This window comes from Panulirus ornatus, chromosome 38, assembly GCF_036320965.1.
Source record: "Panulirus ornatus isolate Po-2019 chromosome 38, ASM3632096v1, whole genome shotgun sequence".
NCBI lineage: Eukaryota > Metazoa > Arthropoda > Malacostraca > Decapoda > Palinuridae > Panulirus > Panulirus ornatus.
The window spans coordinates 13,783,000-13,806,520 of NC_092261.1; the positions used below are offsets into that span (position 1 = coordinate 13,783,000).

The window sequence follows — 23,521 nt, forward strand, 5'->3', positions numbered from 1 at the left end:
ACTCACTCTTATCCCCTTTGCCTTTGTACAATGGCACTATGCAAGCATTCCACCAGTCCTCAGGCACCTCACCACGAGTCATACATACATTAAATAACCTTACCAACCAGTCAACAATACAGTCACCCCCCTTTTTAAATTAATTCCACTGTAACACCATCCAAACCCGCTGCCTTGCCGGCTTTCATCTTCCACAAAGCTTTTACTACCTCTTCTCTGTTTACCAAATCATTCTCCCTAACCCTCTCACTTTGCACACCACCTCGACCAAAACACCCTATATCTGCCACTCTATAATCAAACACATTTAACAAACCTTTAAAATACTCACCCCATCTTCTTACATCACCACTACTTGTTTTCACCTCCCCATTAGCCCCCTTCACTGATATATATATATATATATATATATATATATGTTCCCTGGGGATAGGGGAGAAAGAATACTTCCCACGTATTCCCTGCATGTCGTAGAAGGCGACTAAAAGGGGAGGGAGCGGGGGGCTGGAAATCCTCCCCTCTCGTTTTTTTTTAATTTTCCAAAAGAAGGAACAGAGAATTGGGCCAGGTGAGGGTATTCCCTCAAAGGCCAACTCATCTGTTCTTAACGCTACCTCGCTAATGCGGGAAATGGCGAATAGTTTGAAAGAAAAGAAAATATATATATATATATATATATATATATATATATATATATATATATATATATATATATTATTTATTTATTTATTTATTTATTATACTTTGTCGCTGTCTCCAACGTTAGTGAGGTAGCACAAGGAAACAGACGAAAGAATGGCCCAACCCACCCACATACACATGTATATACATACACGTCCACACAACGCACATATACATACCTATGCATCTCTTCTTATACCTATGTATATACACACAGACATATATATACATATATACACACACATGTACATAATTCATACTGTCTGTGCTTATTCATTCCCGTTGCCACCCCGCCACATTCGTTCACACTCAGTCTCGAGCTGTCATGTATAATGCACAGAAACCACAGCTCCCTTTCCAGATCCAGGCCCCAAAAAACTTTCCATAGTTTATCCCAGACGCTTCACATGCCCTGGCTCAATCACTGACAGCACGTCGACCCCGGTATACCACATCGTTCCAATTCACTCTGTTCCTTGCACGCCTTTCACCCTCCTGCATGTTCAGGTCCCGATCACTCAAAATCCTTTTTCACTCCATCTTTCCACCTCCAGTTTGGTCTCCCACTTCTCCTCGTTCCCTCCACCTCTGACACATATATCCTTTTTGTCAATCTTTCCTCGTCTCTTTCTCTCCATGTGACCAAACCATTTCAAAACACCTCTTCTACTCTCTCAACCACACTCTTTTTACTACCACACATCTCTCTTACCCTTTCACTAGCTCACTCGATCAAACCACCTCACACCACATATTGTCCTCAAACATCTCATTTCCAGCACATCCACCCTCCTCCGCACAACTCTATCTATAGCCCACGCCTCGCAACCATATAACATTGTTGGAACCACTATTCCTTCAAACATACCCATTTTTGCCTTCCAAGATAATGTTCTCGACTTCCACACATTTTTCAACGCTCTCAAAACTTTCGCCCCTTCCCCCACCCTATGATTCACTTCCGCTTCCATGGTTCCATCCACTGCCAAATCCACTCTCAGATATCTAAAACACTTCACTTCCTCCAGTTTTTTTCCATTCAAACTTACCTCCCAATTGACTTGTCCCTCAACCCTACTGTACCTAATAACCTTACTCTTATTCACATTTACTCTCAACTTTCTTCTTTCACACACTTCATCAAACTCAGTCAGCAGCTTCTGTAGTTTCTAATCCGAGTCAGCCACCAGCGCTGTATCATCAGTGAACAACAACTGCCTCAATTCCCAAGCTCTCGTCCACAACAGACGGCATACTTGCCTCTCTTTCCAAAACTCTTGCATTCACCTCCCTAACAACCCCATCCATAAACAAATTATACAACCATGGAGACATCACGCACCCCTGCCGCAAACCTACATTCACTGAGAACCACTCACTTTCCTCTCTTCCTACACGTACACATGCCTCACATCCTTGATAAAAACTTTTCACTGCTTCTAACAACTTACATCCCACACCATATATTCTTAATACCTTCCACAGAGCATCTCTATCAACTCTATCATACGCCTTCTCCAGATCCATAAATGCTACATACAAATCCATTTGCTTTTTTAAGTATTTCTCTCATACATTCTTCAAAGCAAACACCTGATCCACACATCCTCTACCACTTCTGAAACCACACTGCTCTTCCCCAATCTGATGCTCTGTACATGCCTTCACCCTCTCAACCAATACCCTCCCATATAATTTCCCAGGAATACTCAACAAACTTATACCTCTGTAATTTGAGAACTCACTCTTATCCCCTTTGCCTTTGTACAATGGCACTATGCAAGCATTCCACCCGTCCTCAGGCACCTCACCACGAGTCATACATACATTAAATAACCTTACCAACCAGTCAACAATACAGTCACCCCCCTTTTTGAATTAATTCCACTGTAACACCATCCAAACCCGCTGCCTTGCCGGCTTTCATCTTCCACAGAGCTTTTACTACCTCTTGTCTGTTTACCAAATCATTCTCCCTAACCCTCTCACTTTGCACACCACCTCGACCAAAACACCCTATATCTGCCACTCTATAATCAAACACATTTAACAAACCTTTAAAATACTCACCCCATCTCCTTCTTACATCACCACTACTTGTTTTCACCTCCCCATTAGCCCCCTTCACTGATATATATATATATATATATATATATATATATATATATATGTGTGTGTTCCCTAGGGATAGGGGAGAAAGAATACTTCCCACGTATTCCCTGCATGTCGTAGAAGGCGACTAAAAGGGGAGGGAGCGGGGGGCTGGAAATCCTCCCCTCTCGTTTTTTTTTAATTTTCCAAAAGAAGGAACAGAGAATTGGGCCAGGTGAGGGTATTCCCTCAAAGGCCCACTCCTCTGTTCTTAACGCTACCTCGCTAATGCGGGAAATGGCGAATAGTTTGAAAGAAAAGAAAATATATATATATATATATATATATATATATATATATATATATATATATATATATATATATTTATTTATTTATTTATTTATTATACTTTGTCGCTGTCTCCAACGTTAGTGAGGTAGCACAAGGAAACAGACGAAAGAATGGCCCAACCCACCCACATACACATGTATATACATACACGTCCACACAACGCACATATACATACCTATGCATCTCTTCTTATACCTATGTATATACACACAGACATATATATACATATATACACACACATGTACATAATTCATACTGTCTGTGCTTATTCATTCCCGTTGCCACCCCGCCACAGTCGTTCACACTCAGTCTCGAGCTGTCATGTATAATGCACAGAAACCACAGCTCCCTTTCCACATCCAGGCCCCAAAAAACGTTCCATAGTTTATCCCAGACGCTTCACATGCCCTGGCTCAATTCATTGACAGCACGTCGACCCCGGTATACCACAACGTTCCAATTCATTCTGTTCCTTGCAAGCCTTTCACCCTCCTGCATGTTCAGGCCCCAGTCACTCAAAATCTTTTTCACTCCATCTTTCCACCTCCAGTTTGGTTTCCCACTTCTCGTTCCCCCCACCTCTGACACATATATCCTTTTTGTCAATCTTTCCTCTCTCATTCTCTCCATGTAACCAAACCATTTCAAAACACCTTCTGCTCTCTCAACCACACTCTTTTTATTACCACACATCTCTCTTACCCTTTCATTGCTCACTCGATCAAACCACCTCACACCACATATTGTCCTCAAACATCTCATTTCCAGCACATCCACCCTCCTCTGCACAACTTTATCTATAGCCCACGCCTCGCAACCATATAACATTGTTGGAACCACTATTCCTTCAAACATACCCATTTTTGCTTTCCAAGATAATGTTCTCGACTTCCACACATTTTTCAACGCTCTCAGAACTTTTGCCCCCTCCCCCACCCTATGACTCACATCCGCTTCCATGGTTCCATCCGCTACCAAATCCACTCCCAGGTATCTAAAACACTTCACTACCTCCAGTTTTTCTCCATTCAAACTTACCTCCCAACTTGACTTGTCCCTCAACCCTACTGTACCTAATAACCTTGCTCTTATTCACATTTACTCTCAGCTTTCTTCTTTCACACACTTCATCAAATTCAGGCAGCAGCTTCTGCAGTTTCTCACCCAAATCAGCAACCAGCGCATTATCATCAGCGAACAACAACTGACTTACTTCCTAAGCTCTCTAATTCTAAACAGACTGCATACTTGCCCCTCTTTCCAAAACTCTTGCATTCACCTCCCTAACAACCCCATCCATAAACAAATTAAACAACCATGGAGACATCACACACCCCTGCCGCAAACCTACATTCAGTGAGAACCAATCACTTTCCTCTCTTCCTACACGGACACATGCCTTACATCCTCGATAAAAACTTTTCACTGCTTCTAACAACTTGCCTCCCACACCATATATTCTTAATACTTTCCACAGAGCATCTCTATCAACTCTATCATATGCCTTCTCCAGATCCATAAATTCTACATACAAATCCATTTGCTTTTCTAAGTATTTCTCACATACATTCTTCAAAGCAAACACCTGATCCACACATCCTCTACCACGTCTGAAACCACACTGCTCCTCCCCAATCTGATGCTCTGTACATGCCTTCACCCTCTCAATCAATATCCTCCCATATAATTTACCAGGAATACTCAACAAACTTATACCTCTGTAATTTGAGCACTCACTCTTATGCAAGCATTCCGCCAATCCTCAGGCACCTCACCTTGAATCATACATACATTAAATAACCTTACCAACCAGTCATCAATACAGTCACCCCCTTTTTTAATAAATTTCACTGCAATACCATCCAAACCCACTGCCTTGCTGGCTTTCATCTTCCGCAAAGCTTTTACTACCTCTTCTCTGTTTACCAAATCATTTTCCCTAACCCTCTCCCTTTGCACACCACCTCAACCAAAACACCCTATATCTGCCACTCTATCATCAAACACATTCAACAAACCTCCAAAATACTCACTCCATCTCCTCACATCACCACTACTTGTTATCACCTCCCCATTAGCCCCCTTCACTGAAGTTCCCATTTGCTCCCTTGTCTTACACACTTTATTTACCTCCTTCCAAAACATCTTTTTATTCTCCCTAAAATTTAAAGATACTCTCTCACCCCAACTCTCATTTGCCCTCTTTTTCACCTCTTGCACCTTTCTCTTGACCTCCTGCCTCTTTCTTTTATACATCTCCCACTCATTTGCATTATTTCCCTACAAAAATCGTCCAAATGCCTCTCTCTTCTCTTTCACTAATAATCTTAATTCTTCATCCCACCACTCACTACCCTTTCTAATCTGCCCATCTCCCACGCTTCTCATGCCACAAGCATCTTTTGCGCAAGCCATCACTGCTTCCCTAAATACATCCCATTCCTCCCCCACTCCCCTTACATCTTTTGTTCTCACCTTTTTCCATTCTGTATTCAGTCTCTCCTGGTAATTCCTCACACAATTCTCCTTCCCAAGCTCTCTTCACCCCAACATTCTCTCTTCTGAAAACCTCTACAAATCTTCACCTTCGCCTCCAGAAGATAATGATCAGACATCCCTCCAGTTGCACCTCTCAGCACATTAACATCCAAAAGTCTCTTTTTTGCGTGCCTATCAATTAACACGTAATCCAATAACACTCTCTGGTCATCTCTCCTACTTACATACGTATACTTATGTATATCTCTCTTTTTACACCAAGTATTCCCAATCACCAGTCCTTTTTCAGCACATAAATCTACAAGCTCTTCACCATTTCCATTTACAACACTGAAGACCCCATGTATACCAATTATCCCCTCAACTGCCACATTACTCACCTTTGCATTCAAATCACCCATCACTATAACCCGGTCTCGTGCATCAAAACCACTAATACACTCATTCAGCTGCTCCCAAAACACTTGCCTCTCATGATCTTTCTTCTCGTGCCCAGGTGCATATGCACCAATAATCACCCATCTCTCTCCATCAACTTTCAGTTTTACCCATATCAATCTAGAGTTTACTTTCTTACACTCTATCACATACTCCCACCACTCCTGTTTATTATACATAATCGCTGTCTCCTGTGTCAGCAAGGTAGCACCAAGAAACAAAGAATGGCCCATCCACTCTTATACACCTATTTATACTTAAACACCCATATACGCACATATACATACATATACATATCAACATATACATACCAATAAATATATGCATATATATACATGCTTGCCCTCATCCATTCCTGTTGCTATCCTGCCCCACAGGAAACAGCAATGCTACCTCCCACTTCAACGAGGTAGTGCCAGGAATGCAGACCAAAAAAGGCCACATTTGTTCACACTTAGTCTCTAGCTGTTATGTGTAATGCACCGAAACCACAACTTCCTGTCCACTTCTAGGCCCAACAGACCTTTCCATGGTTTACCCCAGATGCTTCACATGCCCTGGTTCAGTCCATTGACAACACGTTGACCCCGATATACCACATCGTTCCAGTTCAGTCTATTTTTTGCACGCCTCTCACCCTTCTGTATGTTCAGGCCCCAATCACTCAAAATCTTTTCCACTCCATCCTTCCACCTCCAGCACATATAACCTCTTTGTCAATCTTTTCTCACTCATTCTCTCCTTATGTCCAAAACATTTTAACGCACCCTCTTCTGCTCTCTCAGCCACACTCTTTTTATTACCACACATCTCTCTTACCCTTTCATTACTTACTCGATCAAACCACCTCACACCATATAATGTCCTCAAGCATTTCATTTCCAACACATCCACCCTCCTCTGCACAACCCTATCTATAGCCCATGCCTCGCAACCCTATAACATTGTTGGAACCACTGTTCCTTCAAACATACCCATTTTTGCTCTCCGAGATAATGTTCTCACCTTCCACACATTCTTCAACGCTCCCAGAACCTTTGCCCCTTCCCCCACCATGTGACTCACTTCCGCTTCCATGGTTCCATCTGCTTCTAAGTCCACTCCCAGATATCTAAAACACTTCATTTCCTTCAGTTTTTCTTCATTCAAACTTACCTCCCAGTTAACTTGTCCCTCAACCCTACTGGACCTAATAACCTTGCTCTTATTCACATTTACTCTCAACTTCCTTCTTTCACACACTTTACCAAACTCAGTCACCAACTTCTGCAGTTTCTCATCCGAATCAGCCACCAGCGCTGTATCAGACTGTATAACAGACTGCATACTTGCATACTTGCTCCTCTCTGCAAAACTCTTGCATTCACCTCCCAAACAGCCCCATCCATAAACAATTTAAACAACCATGGAGACATCATGCACCCCTGCTGCAAACTGACATTCACTGGGAACCAATCGCTTTCCTCTCTTCCTACTTGTACACATGCCTTTACATCCCAGGTAAAAACTTTTCACTGCTTCTAGCTACTACCTCCCATGCCATATACTCTTATTACCTTCCACAAAGCATCTCTTATCAAACCTATCATATGCCTTCTCCAGATCCATAAATGCTACATATAAATCCATCTGTTTTTCTAAATATTTCTCACATACATTCTTCAAAGCAAACACCTGATCCACACATCCTCTACCACTTCTGAAACCACACTGCTCTTCCCCAATCTGATGCTCTGTACATGCCTTTACCCTCTCAATCAATACTCTCCCATATAATTTCCCAGGAATACTCAACAAACTTAAGCCTCTGTAGTTTGAACACTCACCTTTATCCCCTTTGCCTTTGTACAGTGGCACTTTGCATGCATTCCACCAATCCTCAGGCACTTCACCATGATCCATACAACATTAAATATCCTTACCAACCAATCAACTACACAGTCACCCCCTTTTTATTAAATTCATCTGCAATACCATCCAAACCATACCATCATGCATATTTGCCATTTTTCCACATTAGCAAGGTAGTAAACTGAGGACTGGGCCTTTCGGGGAATATCCGCACTTGGCCCCCTTCTTTGTTACTTCTTTTGGGAAGAAAAAAATTAGAGGGGAGGGTTTCCAGCTCCCCCGCTCCCTCCCCTTTTAGTCACCTTCTACGACGCAGGGAATACATGGGAAGTATTCTTTCTTTATCCCCTATTTCTCAGGTGAGAAACTGCAGAGGTTGGAAAAGTGTGTGAAGGGAGAAAGTTGAGAGTAAATTTGAACAAGAGCAAGGTTATTAGGTTCTGTAGGGTTTAGGGACAAGTTAATTGGGATGAAAGTTTGAATGTAGAAAAGGACTTCGCAGGGAATGGAACCATGGAAGTGGAAGTTAGTCACTGGGTGGGGGAGGGGGCGAAGGTTCTGGGAAGGATGAAGAATGTTATCTTGGAAAGCAAAAATGGATATGTTTGAAGGAATTGTAGTTCCAACAATGATATGTAGCTGCAAGGCTTGGACTACTAATAGAGTTGTACGGAGGAAGGTGGATGTGTTGGAAATGAAATGTTTGAGGACAGTATGTGGTGTGAGGAGTTTTGATTAAGTAATGAAAGGGTAAGCTGTCGTGCTACACATCGTCTCACATAAGGCTTTCACCACCTCTTCTCTTTTCACCAAACTGTTTTCCATGACACTCATTTTGCATATCACCCCAACTCAAACACCCTACATCTACCACTCTACCGTCAGACACATTTAACAGTCCTTCAAAATACTCATTCCATCTCCTCTTCAATTTGCACCACCTGTTACCACTCCCCCTTTTTTTCCTTTTACCAATGTTCCTATTCACTGATGTGTATCATTGTAGGTTTGCTAATACATTTGTAATCATATGTTCTGGACTGATTTGTTAAAAATGCATGTAACAGTTGAAAGGGTAGCTTTGGTATTTTTTCTCATAGTATTATGTAGATACAATTTATCAAAGTAATGTTTATCATTTACAGAAAGGTGAGACCTGTGGAACCAAATGTTCTGGGCCAATGTGTCAGTAGAGCTGCGTGGAACCCAGAATGGAGTCTTATACGTTGATTTGTTGTGTTTTCTCCATATAAATCACAATTATGTAAGTAAGGTGTGTCATTCTGGGTAAGAGAAGACCTTTGAAATCTTGCTCTGGGCTGATTTGTCAATGATACCATCTGAAACCTAGAAAGGAGTTTTTTTTAGAAAGTTTTGGTCAATTTTTTCTTTTAACAATGTATAGCTTGCATTTATTTAAGTAATATAAAGTCATTTTATGTTAAGGCCTCTTTAATTGGATGTAGGTAGGTCTGGTTGAATAATTTTTCTTGGTGATACCTTACATAACTTTATTCTAAGTAATGTGTAACATTTTAGGTTAGTGAAGACCTTTTTAATTGGATTTTCTGTGCCAATTTGTCAGTAATGCTATCTCAATCCCAGAATATTATTTTAAAGGAAGGTTTAGTGGGTTAGTAGGTTGTAGTTGGTAGGCATCCAGCAAACAGGGAGATATATCATTGTAGGTTTGCTAAGACCTTTGTAATCAGATGTCCTGTACGGATTTGTTAAAAATGTATGTAACATAGTTGAAAGGGTAGTGTTGGTATTTTTTCTCATAGCATTGTGTAGATACTACTTATCAAAGTAGTGTTTATCGTTTACAGAGAGCTGAGACCTGTGGAACCAAATGTTATGGGCCAATATGTCAGTAGAGCTACATGGAACCCAGAATGGAGTCATATGTTGGTTTGTTGTGTTTTCTCTATGTAGATCACAATCATGTAAGTAAGGTGTGTCATTCTGTCAGTCTTGTGTTCTGGGCTGATTTGTCAGTGATACCATCTAAAACCTCGAAAGGATTTTTTTTTTTTTTTAGAAAGGTTTGGTCAATTTTTTCCTTTAAACAATGCGTAGCTTGCATTTACCGAAGTAATATAGGTCATTTTAAGTTAAGACCTTTAATTGGGTGTAGGTAGGACAGGTAAAATGATTTTTTCCTAATGATACCTTACATAACCTTAATCTAAGTAATGTGTAACATTTTAGGTTAGTTAAGACCTATTTAATTGGGTTTTCTGGGCCAGTTTGTCAGTGATGCTATCTAGACCCAGAATATTATTTTAAAGGAAGGTTGTAGTTGGTAGGCGTCGAACAAACAGGGAGATATATCATTGTAGATTTGCTAAGACCTTTGTAATCAGATGTTCTGTACGGATTTGTTAAAAATGCATATAACATAGTTGAAAGGTTAGTGTTCGTACTTTTCCCATTGCATTGTGTAAATACTATTTATCAAAGTAATGTTCATCGTTTACAGAGAGCTGAGACCTGTGGAACCGCATGTTATGGGCCAGTGTGTCAGTAGAGCTACACGGAACCCAGAATGGAGTCTATGTTGGCTTGTGTTTTCTCTATATAGATCACAGTCATGTAAGTAATGTGTGTCATTCTGGGTATGAGAAGACCTTTGAAATCTTGTGTTCTGGGCTGATTTGTCAGTGATACCATCTGAAACCCAGAGTTTTTTTTTTTTAGAGAGGTTTGATCAATTTTTTCCTTGAACAATAAGTAGCTTGCATTTACCTAAGTAATGTAGGTCATTTTAAGTTTGTTAAGACCTTTTCAATTGGATGTAGGTAGGTCAGGTTAAATGATTTTTTCCTAATGATACCTTACATAACCTCAATCTAAGTAATGTGTAACATTTTAGGTTAGTTAAGACCTATTTAATTGGGTTTTCTGTACCTAGAATATTATTTTAAAGGAAGGTTTAGTGGGTTAGTAGGTTGTAGTTGGTAGGCATCCAACGAACAGGGAGATATATTAATAGTATTACTCACCTGGGTATTGGGATGGTTATTGATTAGCATGCTGAGCCAGCACTTGAGTGGTTGTCAGCCTATACTCCTCTGGCCTAGGTTGCTGTTTTTTCTTTCTGCCTTACACTCACATGGACTACAGGCATTCTGTCCTCAAACATATAATCTTTCCTTGTCTGTCATACTTAACACTTAACTGACACAGCTCCTTCATAACTCTAGATTTTCTTGCAGTGAGGACTGTGCTCGCCTTGCATTTAGGCGAGGTGGTAGGAGCAGTAGATAGTAGTATTAGATAGAACATTTAGGCAGAAGCATCAGGTAGAAGTATTCAGTACAAACATTTGGTAGGAGCCTCTGCAAACACTGCACTAGAGTTGCCCTCTGCCAGTGGCCTGTTTAGGGCGAGGCAATAAAGGTTGAGAAGTGTTACTGGAGTTTACTAGTAATGGAAACTGTAATGCCATGACCACCACCTTGAGGAAATTCCGTTAGCAGTGCTGTTTATTGAAGTAATGTGTATTATTTTGAAAGATGAGACCTACCCAACCTTGTTTTTTGGCCAACTTGTCAGTAATGCTGTTTGGAGCTTTATGGTTACATACGCCACATTTATCTCTGTAATGTAAGTCATTTTCAGTAAGTTCATACCCTCAAAGCTGGGAGTTTCAGGCCAATTTTGTAGGTACTATTTAGAGTCCAGAATGGAGTTTTAAAGATATCCTTGGTGGCTTTTTCCTAACCAGTTTGTAGATTTTATTATCTAAGTAATGTGTATCATCTTGAGAGAGTTGAGATGTAAGAAACTGAGTGTTCCAAGATGATTTATCATTAATGATGCTTATAGGTCAAAACAGTTTTAAAGTTAGGTTTGGTTGGTTTTCTTGATATCTCAGATAGATCACATTCATCTTAATTTGTCATTTCATTTAAGGTGAGACCTTTGGAATCAGGCATTCCATGCCAATTTGTCAGTAATGCTATTTAGAACCTGGAACAGAGTTTTAAAGATAGGCATGTTGGGTTTATTCCCTAGCGGTGTGTAAACTACAGGGCTTGCTCATGATGTTCACTGCAGGAAAACTTAGAGTTATGAAGAATGAGTTGTGTGAGTTCAGTGTTGTCCAGTGTTATGTGTGACAAAGAGAGATTGAATGTTGGTGTACAGAATGCCAGAAGTTTGCATGTGGGTGAGGCAGAAAGAAAAGACAGCTACCTGGGTAAGAAAAGTGCAACATGACAACCACCCTAGTGCTGGCTTACTACACCTGTCACTAACCCTCCTGATACCCAGGTGGATAGTATCTTTAATATACCTCCATTAATTTTTCAGTGTGTATGATCTAACACTTGCAGTATGAAAGTTTCTAGAACAAATGGACCAGTTTAATGAGATTATAGCAATACTTATTTCTGTTTAGTACCATATCTAATTTGATTCCACCTTATCTGTGCACTGAAAATTTCCCTATGAAAATCTCTAACACGGTTCTCTTAGCATGTACATATATGTTATCCTTGGGGACAGGGGAAAAGAATGAATGCTGCCCACACACTCTCGAGTTTATGAATTTAAGCACTGTTACCAAACTCTGTCTGTTTGAGGTTACATTGTGAGTGAAAGGTTACTTATTATCAATCCTATATATTAATGTCATCTAAATACTTATTTATTCTCATTCTCTTAAGTTATCCAAACAGAAGTCTTTCACATGCACTACATATCCCCCATCCTCCTCCAGAGTCTCACTGTTACCCACCATCTTAGATAGTGAATCTTTCCGTGAATATTCACAAGGATGGTTACACAAGTTTAAGTGGAGACAGAATTTCAATACATATTGTGTGTGTGTGTGGTGAAAATGGTAGTGTTGACATGGAAGCTTGTAGTGTAAGGTCATATTAAAAGAATCAATAAAAACTAATTCTTTATGAAACAACCAACAGCAATACGTACAGGGCGAGAGAGAGTGCACGAGCTGGCTGGGACTGATGCAGCTTGGGGTCGTTCACTACTCGTCACAAAGCTGCGACAAAGTTTGTGGATGAACTTGCACAGTTAGAGCAAGTGTATGATGCTGACGAATCTACCCTGTTTTGGTGTCACGTCACGAAAAACCCTTGCCCAAGATACTGAGGAGTCTTCATCTGGGGATACTTTTGATGTAATCTGATGTAACAATAAAAAACCTAGTCATTTGAGCATTAATGGTTAATGAAGAGCTAAAGCAAGTGTAACTTTTTCATGATTTTATAGCTTTATATTCTAATGTTGGGAATGTCCAGAAATTGTTGTTCTCAGTACAAGAAAAGCTTTATCATCTGGCATTCACAGTACTGCTTGATATGAAAATATCCTTTCAAAATTTCACTTAAATTTTACTGTTAAAATGTCAGACTCTGTGTTACACTTATTAAGCCTTCTGATTCCATGATGAAACTTAAAACAAGCCAGCCAACGATCAGACTGAGCATTAATCGGTCATTTGTTTTATTATTAAAACCTCTGTGTTTTGAAGCTTCATCCCTGGGGATAGGGGAGAAAGAATACTTCCCACGTATTCCCTGCGTGTCGTAGAAGGCGACTAAAAGGGGAGGGAGCATGGGCAAGTGAGGATATTCCCTCAAAGGCTCAGTCTGCTCTTAATGCAATCTCGCTAATGCGGGAAATGGGAACAGTGTTGAAGGTAGCAGTGTTCATTTGCAGTTTGTTTGAACTGGCCACAAATGATTTTAGATGATGTGGCAGATAATCTTTATCATTCATTATCCTGAATTGCTCATACAGTTTGGTATTGAGCTTTATTTTTTGCTAACCTTTCATTTGGCATTAGATTTTTCTGATTAATCATAAAAATTCAAAAACTTGACTTACCAGAATTTCCAGTATATTATGAGAACCACATATGGTATCCATGGGATTTTGTTCAGCTTGACTCCTTGTAAATTAGCGTAATTTCTGCAGTTACAGCATCTCATTCTTGCAAGATAACATTGGAATCCATCTAATAAGGGAGCAGAATATAATTACTGCAACAGGTTAATTTTGGTTCATGAACAACTTGTGGTATTACCTGAACATAAGTATTATGAAAAAATTTTTCTATAAAAAAAAATTTCATTAAGTATATCCTATGTAAAATGAATGCATAATTTTCTCAAACAAATTTACTGACAAAAGTAATTTACATGAATTAGGTAGATTTCAGTATATCTTTCATGTTATTCTGTAAAGAAGTATATTCTGACATGTCAAGGGATTTCGTTGCCATTTATCTGTCTTCATATTATCATGAATGTTGATGCAGAAACCTACTTTCATGACATAGATAGACATATTTTTGCATCTAATCCAAATAAATGATTAACAATGTAATAAAACAATCCTTGTACATGATAGAATATGAACCTCTAATGAGGTTTTACCAAATACTATCCTCCCTGTAAATTTTTTTTATCAAAAATAAATGTTCTAACCATTAATCAGAAATCAGTTGTGCAAAGTGAACTTTTGACTGCTACCTTAACTAACAGAAAACTCATATTTTACAGGAATTATGTGGTGTCAGTATCCATATTAATTTACATATGGTTAAGAAATACATTCTCACAAATGTGTCAGTTCAGAAACTACCATCCATAATCTAAAATGCAATACCCATTTACAAACAAATGATCATCAAAGTAATAAAACAACCTATAAACTTTGCAGAACACTAGCCCCTAAATAGGTTTCCATAAAGAAAATTTTATTTGGGTCAATGGCAGTCAGTACTACAAATGTTTAATATAAATAATCTTTTCTAAAACTTAAGAATACTCAACCCAGGCTATTTTTATTACAAAATTTTAAGTGAAGAAATATGATCCCTTTCATAAGATACCTCCAAGCAACAAATGAATAAAGGTTTGCAACGCTAAACTCCTCTGCAAAACTTCAAATGTACAAAATACTGCAGTTACAACTTAGGTTGCATATTATCAAGGTCCTAGTGTGTTATGTAATGCACCTGCCAATCAATATTCCACCCTGGTGTGGCTACCCTCTGACAGAGTAAGTACAGGTGATCACTCCTTAACCGTAAAAGTCATACCACGCTTCACCATACGGTCAATAAGCTTGGTATTTGCAAATGCCACTCCTGGCGTCATCACACCACCTCTGCAAATGATATTGATCACATGAAAGATTTTCATTAAAATGTACAGTGAGAATTCAGAATTGAAAATTCCATTACAGTATATAATGGAAAAAAATACTTTCATCTAAAAAGTATACATAAATACAAGGTACGGATGTAATGTACACACAATAAATAAAAGAATGTGTTCCTAGTAAGAAAAATATATTAAGTATGATCAGAATTCTGTGAAAAGGTTGGGTGGAGGCTAGTCATATGACGAAGGTATTTAGGTTAGTCCTTTATCTTTGGTGGTCGAAGACTAACAATGTGAATGAATAAGTAAATAGAATAAAATTGGGGGAACTAAGAAGTGAAAGGGATCCAGGCATTTATGAAAAGTTAAAAAAAAAAAAAATACCGAGGGATGCTAAAGACAATAAAAATTAAGGTCAAGGTGGTGAGAGGGTGTGTAAAGAGTGCAGTAACACGAGTGTGTGGCATATAAGAATAAGATTGGGCAAAGAAAGGATTAATAAGGTGGAATTAAGAATATAAGGAGGTACACGACCAAAGAAAAAGAATTCAGTTCTTCCTGAAAATAGTGATAAATGGATCACAAAATTATGCCGCACAGAAAAAAATATGGGGCCAATTAACAAAAATAAGGATTTCCGAAAAAACTTTTCTGACGTTCAGCTTCCAACTTTTTTTTCACCACTCTAATAAATCATTGTTCCACAATGCTACACTTTGTTCCAGACTTTTATCTACAGTGCTATTTAACAACCTCCAATAATGCACTCATTCTCACTTTGTGCTATTTTATCAGATCTCTGCTATTTATTCATTTCTCTTGAAAGATAAGTCTTCCTCTTTCACTCAACTTTTCAAGATTTATCCTTCTCAATTTTTTATTCACATTTCCAATCTTACACCATCTACAATGAAAAACTAACTTGCTTATCAGCGACAAATTATTTCCTCATGACTGTTCATCATACATGCTACCTACCACAAACATTCTTGTCAAGAACATGTCAGTCATGCTTGCTTATCTTTTGTGCTTACACCTGTATAATCATGAACATTTTAAACATACCTGCTTATACGCTGTGCTTACCCATGTAATCATAAACATTTTAAACATCAAAAAATATATTTGTACAACACTTATGTGTGATGTGCATTTGCTGTTTTATTTTTCTTATCACTCATTTAAGACCATGTCCACCCATCACTTCTGTGCTGTCCCTACACCCATCCATTCAAGTTACCCCTCACACAGTTCCCCTTCCAAAACTATCAACATAAATTTTGCAATTACAACCTTGAGTTGACACACCTGCAATCAATCATCTTTTCAACCTAGTCATCCTTTCTCAATATTTCTAAATTTTCTTTCACACAACCATCAGTATTATATTGCAGAACTGATCAACCATTCATTCCATTCTGTTAATGACCTTCATTGTTGATGTGGTAGACCTTTTTGAATAACCACTCCATTCCATTCAACTTTGTCTCAAAGAACCATAATGTATCTTATTTTCCCTTCTCAAGGTTACTATAAATTCTGTCCTCGTACATTTCACTAAGTTCTGTCCTCATACATTTCACAATTCCTTGCCATAAAAACCTGTAACGGACTGCAGGAACGGCCCTTTCATCCCACACCATATGAATCTTTTCAGGGCATCAATTTGCAGACCTGTTATTCCCAGCATTTGCTTCACAGGATAAGAAAATAAGCAGAGACACCCAAACCTTGTTTCCAGCAGGCTAAAAACAAGCTGTAAACTAAATCCCATTTACTCTAACTTACTTTCCAGTGCATAAGTCCTTTTCCCGCAGTATAGTCATGGCAGTGGCAACTAACATCAGAGAAGTGGCTTCATAACCGGATCTGGCCCAGATACCTGCAATTAACACCATGGAAATTATTATCAAACACAAAGTACTACATCATGTTAGCACCATTACTATGTTCAACACTAGTACAGAGTATCATACAAATACTCAACCAATAATGTGCAATTATACTATGTTTGACACAGTTTTCATTTAGTAACCCTTTATTATGTTACATGCATTACTTCTATATTATGCACCAACAAGCTCACATTATTCAAAGGAAGAAATCCTTTTACATGAAGCAAACATATCCAATATTGCCTGCTGGGCAAAAGTTGTCAAATGGTTATAATGTTAGGATCTTTGTTTCATTGTGCAGATTTCTGGTTGCCAGATTGCCAATGTTTTGTGTGGTTTGCAGCTTTGTTATATATCTTTTTGAAAGGGTGCACAACCAAGCAGGATAAGTTTAGAGCAGAGCAGATACACTGTTTTTTTAATGAGAGCTCATATGAGAGGCTTCTGGGGCAAGATGGTAGGGGCATATTTACAAACAATATAAAGGGGTGGACACAGAAATCAAATGCATTAGGATGATATGTGGTGTGAGGTGGACACATTATGTAACGAAAGCTTACAAACTTAAGTTCCTACAAGACCTTTGCTGTGACGGTGTGTGGCAGAGTTCGGTAAGTGCTTGTATTTTCCCACATCTATACTTTTGACATTCAGCAAATATTGACAATATTCCTACCACCTGCCACATTATTTCCCTTGGTTTGGAACCACTTACTGTTTTGTATTTCAGTATTTTGGTTTCCTTGCCAAACAATGCAATCCACTCTAAATATTCTTTTTCTACACCAAACTATATTACTACTTTTGCTCATAATATATCATTTACCTTTTTTTTAAGCTTCGCCTTACAATCAAAATAAAATATTTTTTCAATCTAAAGTTTCTCATCAACCAATTTATTTGGAAAAATATTTTTCATATGATGCTTCCTTACCTCGACAGCAAGAGAAGAATCAGGAGCCTCAGAGTGCTGGTCAGATCCAGATGCCAAGGGCTGTGACCATCCATGACCAATTAAGGTTGCGGTGAACCTCAGTTTCTTCAGTTCTTCTTCATCGGCTCCAGCACGAGAAAACACACCAGCTGTCATTACTTCTGGATACTGGAGACAACAGTGCTTATGGTCATTTAGTCAACAAATTTAATACTAAAATTCTCCTATTCCAAAAAATTCTTGAATGAAAGATCTAAAAATTTCATCTGATCTCAGTTGTGGTATATATTCACAGACTTCTGTTCATATCCTCCCAACAAATGTCACTGATTTGTTCTTCCAACTTCTGATCTCCTTCAGTATCTCAATTCATATCACTTAAAAGCACCTTCTTGAATCTACATCCAATTCCACTCATCCTACATCCTCTAAATGATACCATAGTACTAAAACCTTCCTGTCTGTAGACTGACTAAAATCACATTTAGGCCAATATTCATGCATTTTACAATGGAACCACAAAGGGTAGAATGAACAGCTGAGTTAAGAGAGATCAAGCTGTCCAATTTAGAGCTTGACTAAAATGTAGCATTTTTAGTCAAGAGACTAAACTCAAACTTTCCAGTACTGGCTTGTATATATCTACCATTGCATCCCTGCTAGATGAAAAATGGAAAGAAAGGGCACCTGTGTCCCCTACTGTTCCAAAGTGGGTGAGAAAAAAATTCAAAATTTGTAAGATAAAAATCTTTATCTTACAAACTTGAGTTATAGGCTTGAATTTCCCATCATTTGGCATTTCTAAGTTATAGCACTATGAAAAGTAAGTTTATCTTATGCAAATTTCTGCAAAAACAAGCCCCATAATATGATTACTTCTATCATATGTGGTTCATAAGATTTTGCATCAATAAGAAAGTTGAGAGTAAATGTGTATAAGAGCAAGATTAACAGAGTAGGGTTGAGGGACAAGTTAACTGGGAGGTAAGTTTGAATGGAGAAAAACTGGAGGAAGCGAAGTGTTTTATACATCTGGGAGTGGACTTAGCAGCAGATGGAAGCGGAAATGAATCAGAGGGTGGGGGAGGGGGCAAAGGTACTGGGAGCGTTGAATAATGTGTGGAAGTTGAGAACGTTATCTCAGAGAGCAAAAATGGGTATGTTTGAAGGAATAAAGGTTCCAACAATGTTATATGGTTGAGAGGCATGGGCTATAGATAGGGTTGTGCGGAGGAGGGTGGATGTGTTCGAAATGAGATGTTTGAGGACAAAATGTGGTATGAGGTGGTTTGATTAAGTAATGAAAGGGTAAGAGAGAGGTGTGGTAATAAAAAGAGTGTTGAGAGAGCAGAAGAGGGTGTATTGAAATGGTTTGGTCACATGGAGAGAATAAGTGAGGAAAGATTGACAAAGAGGACATTTGTGTCAGAAGTGGAAGGAACGAGGAGAAGTAGGAGACCAAATTGGAGGTGGAAGGATGGAGTGAAAGGAAGGATGGAAAAAAGAGATTTTGAGTGATCAGGGCCTGAACATAAAAGAGGGTGAAAGGCATACAAGGAACAGAGTGAACTGAAACGATGTGGTATACCAGGGTCGATGTGCTGTCATGCCTTTCAGACCTGAACATGCTGGAGGGTTAAAGGCAAGCATGGTAGTGAGTGAAATGGGAGTAAAATGTTGTCAATGGACACAACCAGGGTATATGAAGCAACCAGGGCATGTGAAGCATCTGGAGTAAACCATGGAAAGTTTTGGGGGGCTTGGGAGTGGAAAGAGTGCTGTGGTTTTGGTGCATTGCACGTGACAGCTAGAGACTGAGTGAGAACAAATATGGCCTTCGTTGTATTTTCCTAGCACTACCTCGTGCGTGCGTGAGGGGAGAGGGTGCCATTTCATGTGTGGCAGGGTTGCAATGGAAATGGATGAAGGCAGCAAGTATGAATATGTACATGTGTATATATGTATATGTCTGTGTATGTATATGTACGTATACGTTGAAATGTATAGGTATGTATATGTGCGTGTGGGCGTTTATGTATATACATGTGTGTGTGGGTGGGTTGGGTCATTCTCTCGTCTGTTTCCTTGCGCTACCTCACTAACATAGGAGATAGCGACAAAATATTTATTTGTTTATTTTATTTATTTTGCTTTGTCGCTGTCTCCCGCGTTAGCGAGGTAGCACAAGGAAACAGACGAAAGAAATGGCCCAACCACCTACATACACATGTATATACATACACGTCCACACATGCAAATATACATACCTATACATCTCAATGTATACATATATATACACACAGACATATACATATATACACATGTACATAATTCATACTGTCTGCCTCTACTCATTCCCATCACCACCCCACCACACATGAAATAACAACCCCCTCCCCCCTCATGTGCACGAGGTAGCACTAAGAAAAGACAACAAAGGCCACATTCGTTCACATTTAGTCTCTAGCTGTCATGTAATAATGCACCGAAACCACAGCTCCCTTTCCACATCCAGGCCCCACAGAACTTTTCATGGTTTACCCTAGACGCTTCACATGCCCTCGTTCAATCCATTGACAGCACGTCGACCCCGGTATATCACATCGTTCCAATTCACTCTATTCCTTACACGCCTTTCACCCTTCTGCATGTTCAGGCCCCGATCACTCAAAATCTTTTTCACTCCATCTTTCCACCTCCAATTTGGTCTCCCACTTCTCCTCGTTCCCTCCACCTCTGACACATATATCCTCTTGGTCAACCTTTCCTCACTCATTCTCTCCACAAGACCGAACCATTTCAAAACACCCTCTTCTGCTCTCTCAACCACACTCATTTTTATTACCACACATCTCTCTTACCCTATTATTACTTACTCGATCAAACCATCTCACACCACATATTGTCCTCAAACATCTCATTTCCAGCACATCCACCCTCCGTACAACTCTATCCATAGCCCACGCCTCGCAACCATATAGCATTGGTGGAACCACCATTCCCTCAAATATACCCATTTTTGCTTTCGGAGATAATGTTCTCGACTTCCACACATTCTTCAACACTCCCAGAACCTTCGCCCCCTCCCCCACCCTATGATTCACTTCCGCTTCCATGGTTCCATCCGCTGCCAGATCCACTCCCACATATCTAAAACACTTCACTTCCTCCAGTTTTTCTCCATTCAAACTTACCTCCCGATTGACTTGTCCCTCAACCCTACTGTACCTAATAACCTTGCTCTTATTCACATTTACTCTCAACTTTCTTCTTTCACACACTTTACCAAACTCAGTTTGTCACACGAATCAGCCACCAGCGCTGTATCATCAGTGAACAACAACTGACTCACTTCCCAAGCTCTCTCATCCACAACAAACTGCATTCTTGCCCCTCTTACCATAACTCTTGCATTCACCTCCCTAACAACCCCATCCATAAACAAATTAAACAACCACGGAGACATCACACACCCCTGCCTGCAAACAGACATTCACTGAGAACCAATCACTTTCCTCTCTTCCTACACGTACACATGCCTTACATCTTCGATAAAAACTTTTCACTGCTTCTAACAACTTGCCTCCCACACCATATATTCTTAATACCTTCCGCAGAGCATCTCTATCAACTCTATCATACGCCTTCTCCAGATCCATAAATGCTACATATAAATCCATTTGCTTTTCTAAGTATTTTCTCACATACATTCTTCAAAGCAAACACCTGATCCACACATCCTCTACCACTTCTGAAACAATGCTGCTCTTCCCCAATCTGATGCTCTGTACATGCCTTCACCCTCTCAATCAATACCCTCCCATATAATTTCCCAGGGATACTCAATATACTTATACCTCTGTAATTTGAGCACTCACTTTTATCCCCTTTGCCTTTGTACAATGGCACTATGCAAGCATTCCACCAATCCTCACGCACCTCACCATGAGACACACATACATTAAATAACCTTACCAACCAGTCAACAATACAGTCACCCCCTTTTTTAATAAATTCTACTGCAATACCATCCAAACCCGCTGCCTTGCTGGCTTTCATCTTCCGCAAAGCTTTCACTACCTCTTCTCTGTTTACCAAATCATTCTCCCTAACCCTCTCACTTTGCACACCACCTCGACCAAAACACCCTATATCTGCCACTCTATCATCAAACACATTCAACAAACCCTCAAAATACTCACTCCATCTCCTTCTCATCACCACTACTTGTTATCACCTCCCCATTAGCCCCCTTCACTGAAGTTCCCATTTGTTCCCTTGTCTTATGCACTTTATTTACCCCCTTCCAAAACATCTTTTTATTCTCCCTAAAATTTAATGATACTCTCTCACCCCAACTCCCATTTGCCCTCTTTTTCACCTCTTGCACCTTTCTCTTGACTTCCTGCCTATTTCTTTTATACATCTCCTACTCATTTGCATTATTACCTGCAAAAATTGTCCAAATGCCTCTCTCTTCTCTTTCACTAATAATCTTACTTCTTCATCCCACCACCCACTACCCTTTCTAATCTGCCCACCTTCCACGCTTCTCATACCATAAGCATCTTTTGCGCAAGCCATTACTGCTTCCCTAAATACATCCCATTCCTCCCCCACTCCCCTTTCATCCTTAGTTCTCACCTTTTTCCATTCTGTACTCAGTCTCTCCTGGTACTTCCTCACACAAGTCTCCTTCCCAAGCTCACTTACTCTCACCACTCTTTTCACCCCAACATCCTTCTGAAAACCTCTACAAATCTTCACCTTCGCCTCCACAAGATAATGATCAGACATCCCTCCAGTTGCAACTCTCAGCACTTTAACATCCAAAAGTCTCTCTTTCCCACGCCTATCAATTAACGCGTAATCCAATTACACTCCCTGGCCATCTCTCCTACTTACATATGTATACTTATGTATATCTCTCTTTTTAAACCAGGTACTCCCAATCACCAGTCCTTTTTCAGCACATAAATCTACTCTTCACCATTTCCATTTACAACACTGAACACCCCATGTACACCAATTATTCCCTCAACTGCCACATTACTCACCTTTGCATTCAAATCACCCATCACTATATTATAACCCGGTCTCATGCATCAAAACTATTAACACACTCACTCAGCTGCTCCCATAACAATTGCCTTTCATGATCTTTCTTCTCATGCCCAGGTGCGACAAAGTATAATAAAAAATAAATAAATAAGAATCAATCACTGCTCTCCCATGCAACTCACTAAATATTTCAATTCTAAAAAAGGCTCATGATGGGGTGTATGAATGTACCCAAGATAAGAGGGGGAGGGATGGGTTTTGAGTGTTCGAGACCTGAACATGCTAGAGGATGAAAGGCAAGCATGGGAGTGAGTGAAATGGGAGTAACATGTTGTCAATGGACTGAACCAGGGTATATGAAGCAACCATGTGAATCACCGAAAGATCTGTGGGGCCTCTTCATGGATAAGGGGCTGTGGTTTCAGGTGCATTCCACATGAGGGCTAGGGAATGGATATGAATGAATGATGCCTTTTCTTCATCTGTTCTTGATACTACTCATTACTGTCGGAAAAGTATGAAAAAAGTGTGTTCACAGATGTAAAGATGCAGGAATGGATGACAATGTTCTGCTTACA

The 23,521-nt window shown here is 39.6% G+C and overlaps 2 protein-coding genes across 3 annotated transcripts in view; one reads left to right on the forward strand and one right to left on the reverse strand.

Annotated features, from left to right (window-relative positions):
• Window positions 1–14,347, forward strand: part of Nup44A (nuclear pore complex protein Nup44A) — a 541,896-nt gene extending 527,549 nt beyond the window's left edge. Inside the window, exons 14-17 of one of the 2 annotated variants that reach the window (XR_011715429.1) lie at window positions 9,057–9,175; window positions 9,741–9,822; window positions 10,394–10,506; window positions 12,843–14,347. The gene's annotated coding sequence lies outside the window, so the exon portion shown is untranslated. Of the gene's footprint in view, window positions 1–9,056; window positions 9,176–9,740; window positions 10,507–12,842 lie in introns of both variants that reach the window. The other variant, XR_011715428.1, reaches the window with a different exon arrangement.
• Window positions 14,049–23,521, reverse strand: part of LOC139760912 (saccharopine dehydrogenase-like oxidoreductase) — a 36,365-nt gene continuing 26,892 nt past the window's right edge. Inside the window, 4 exon segments of the mRNA XM_071684686.1 lie at window positions 14,049–15,057; window positions 16,842–16,917; window positions 16,920–16,935; window positions 17,883–18,050. Of these exon segments, the coding sequence (XP_071540787.1) occupies window positions 14,964–15,057; window positions 16,842–16,917; window positions 16,920–16,935; window positions 17,883–18,050 (354 nt within the window). The 3' untranslated portion in view covers window positions 14,049–14,963.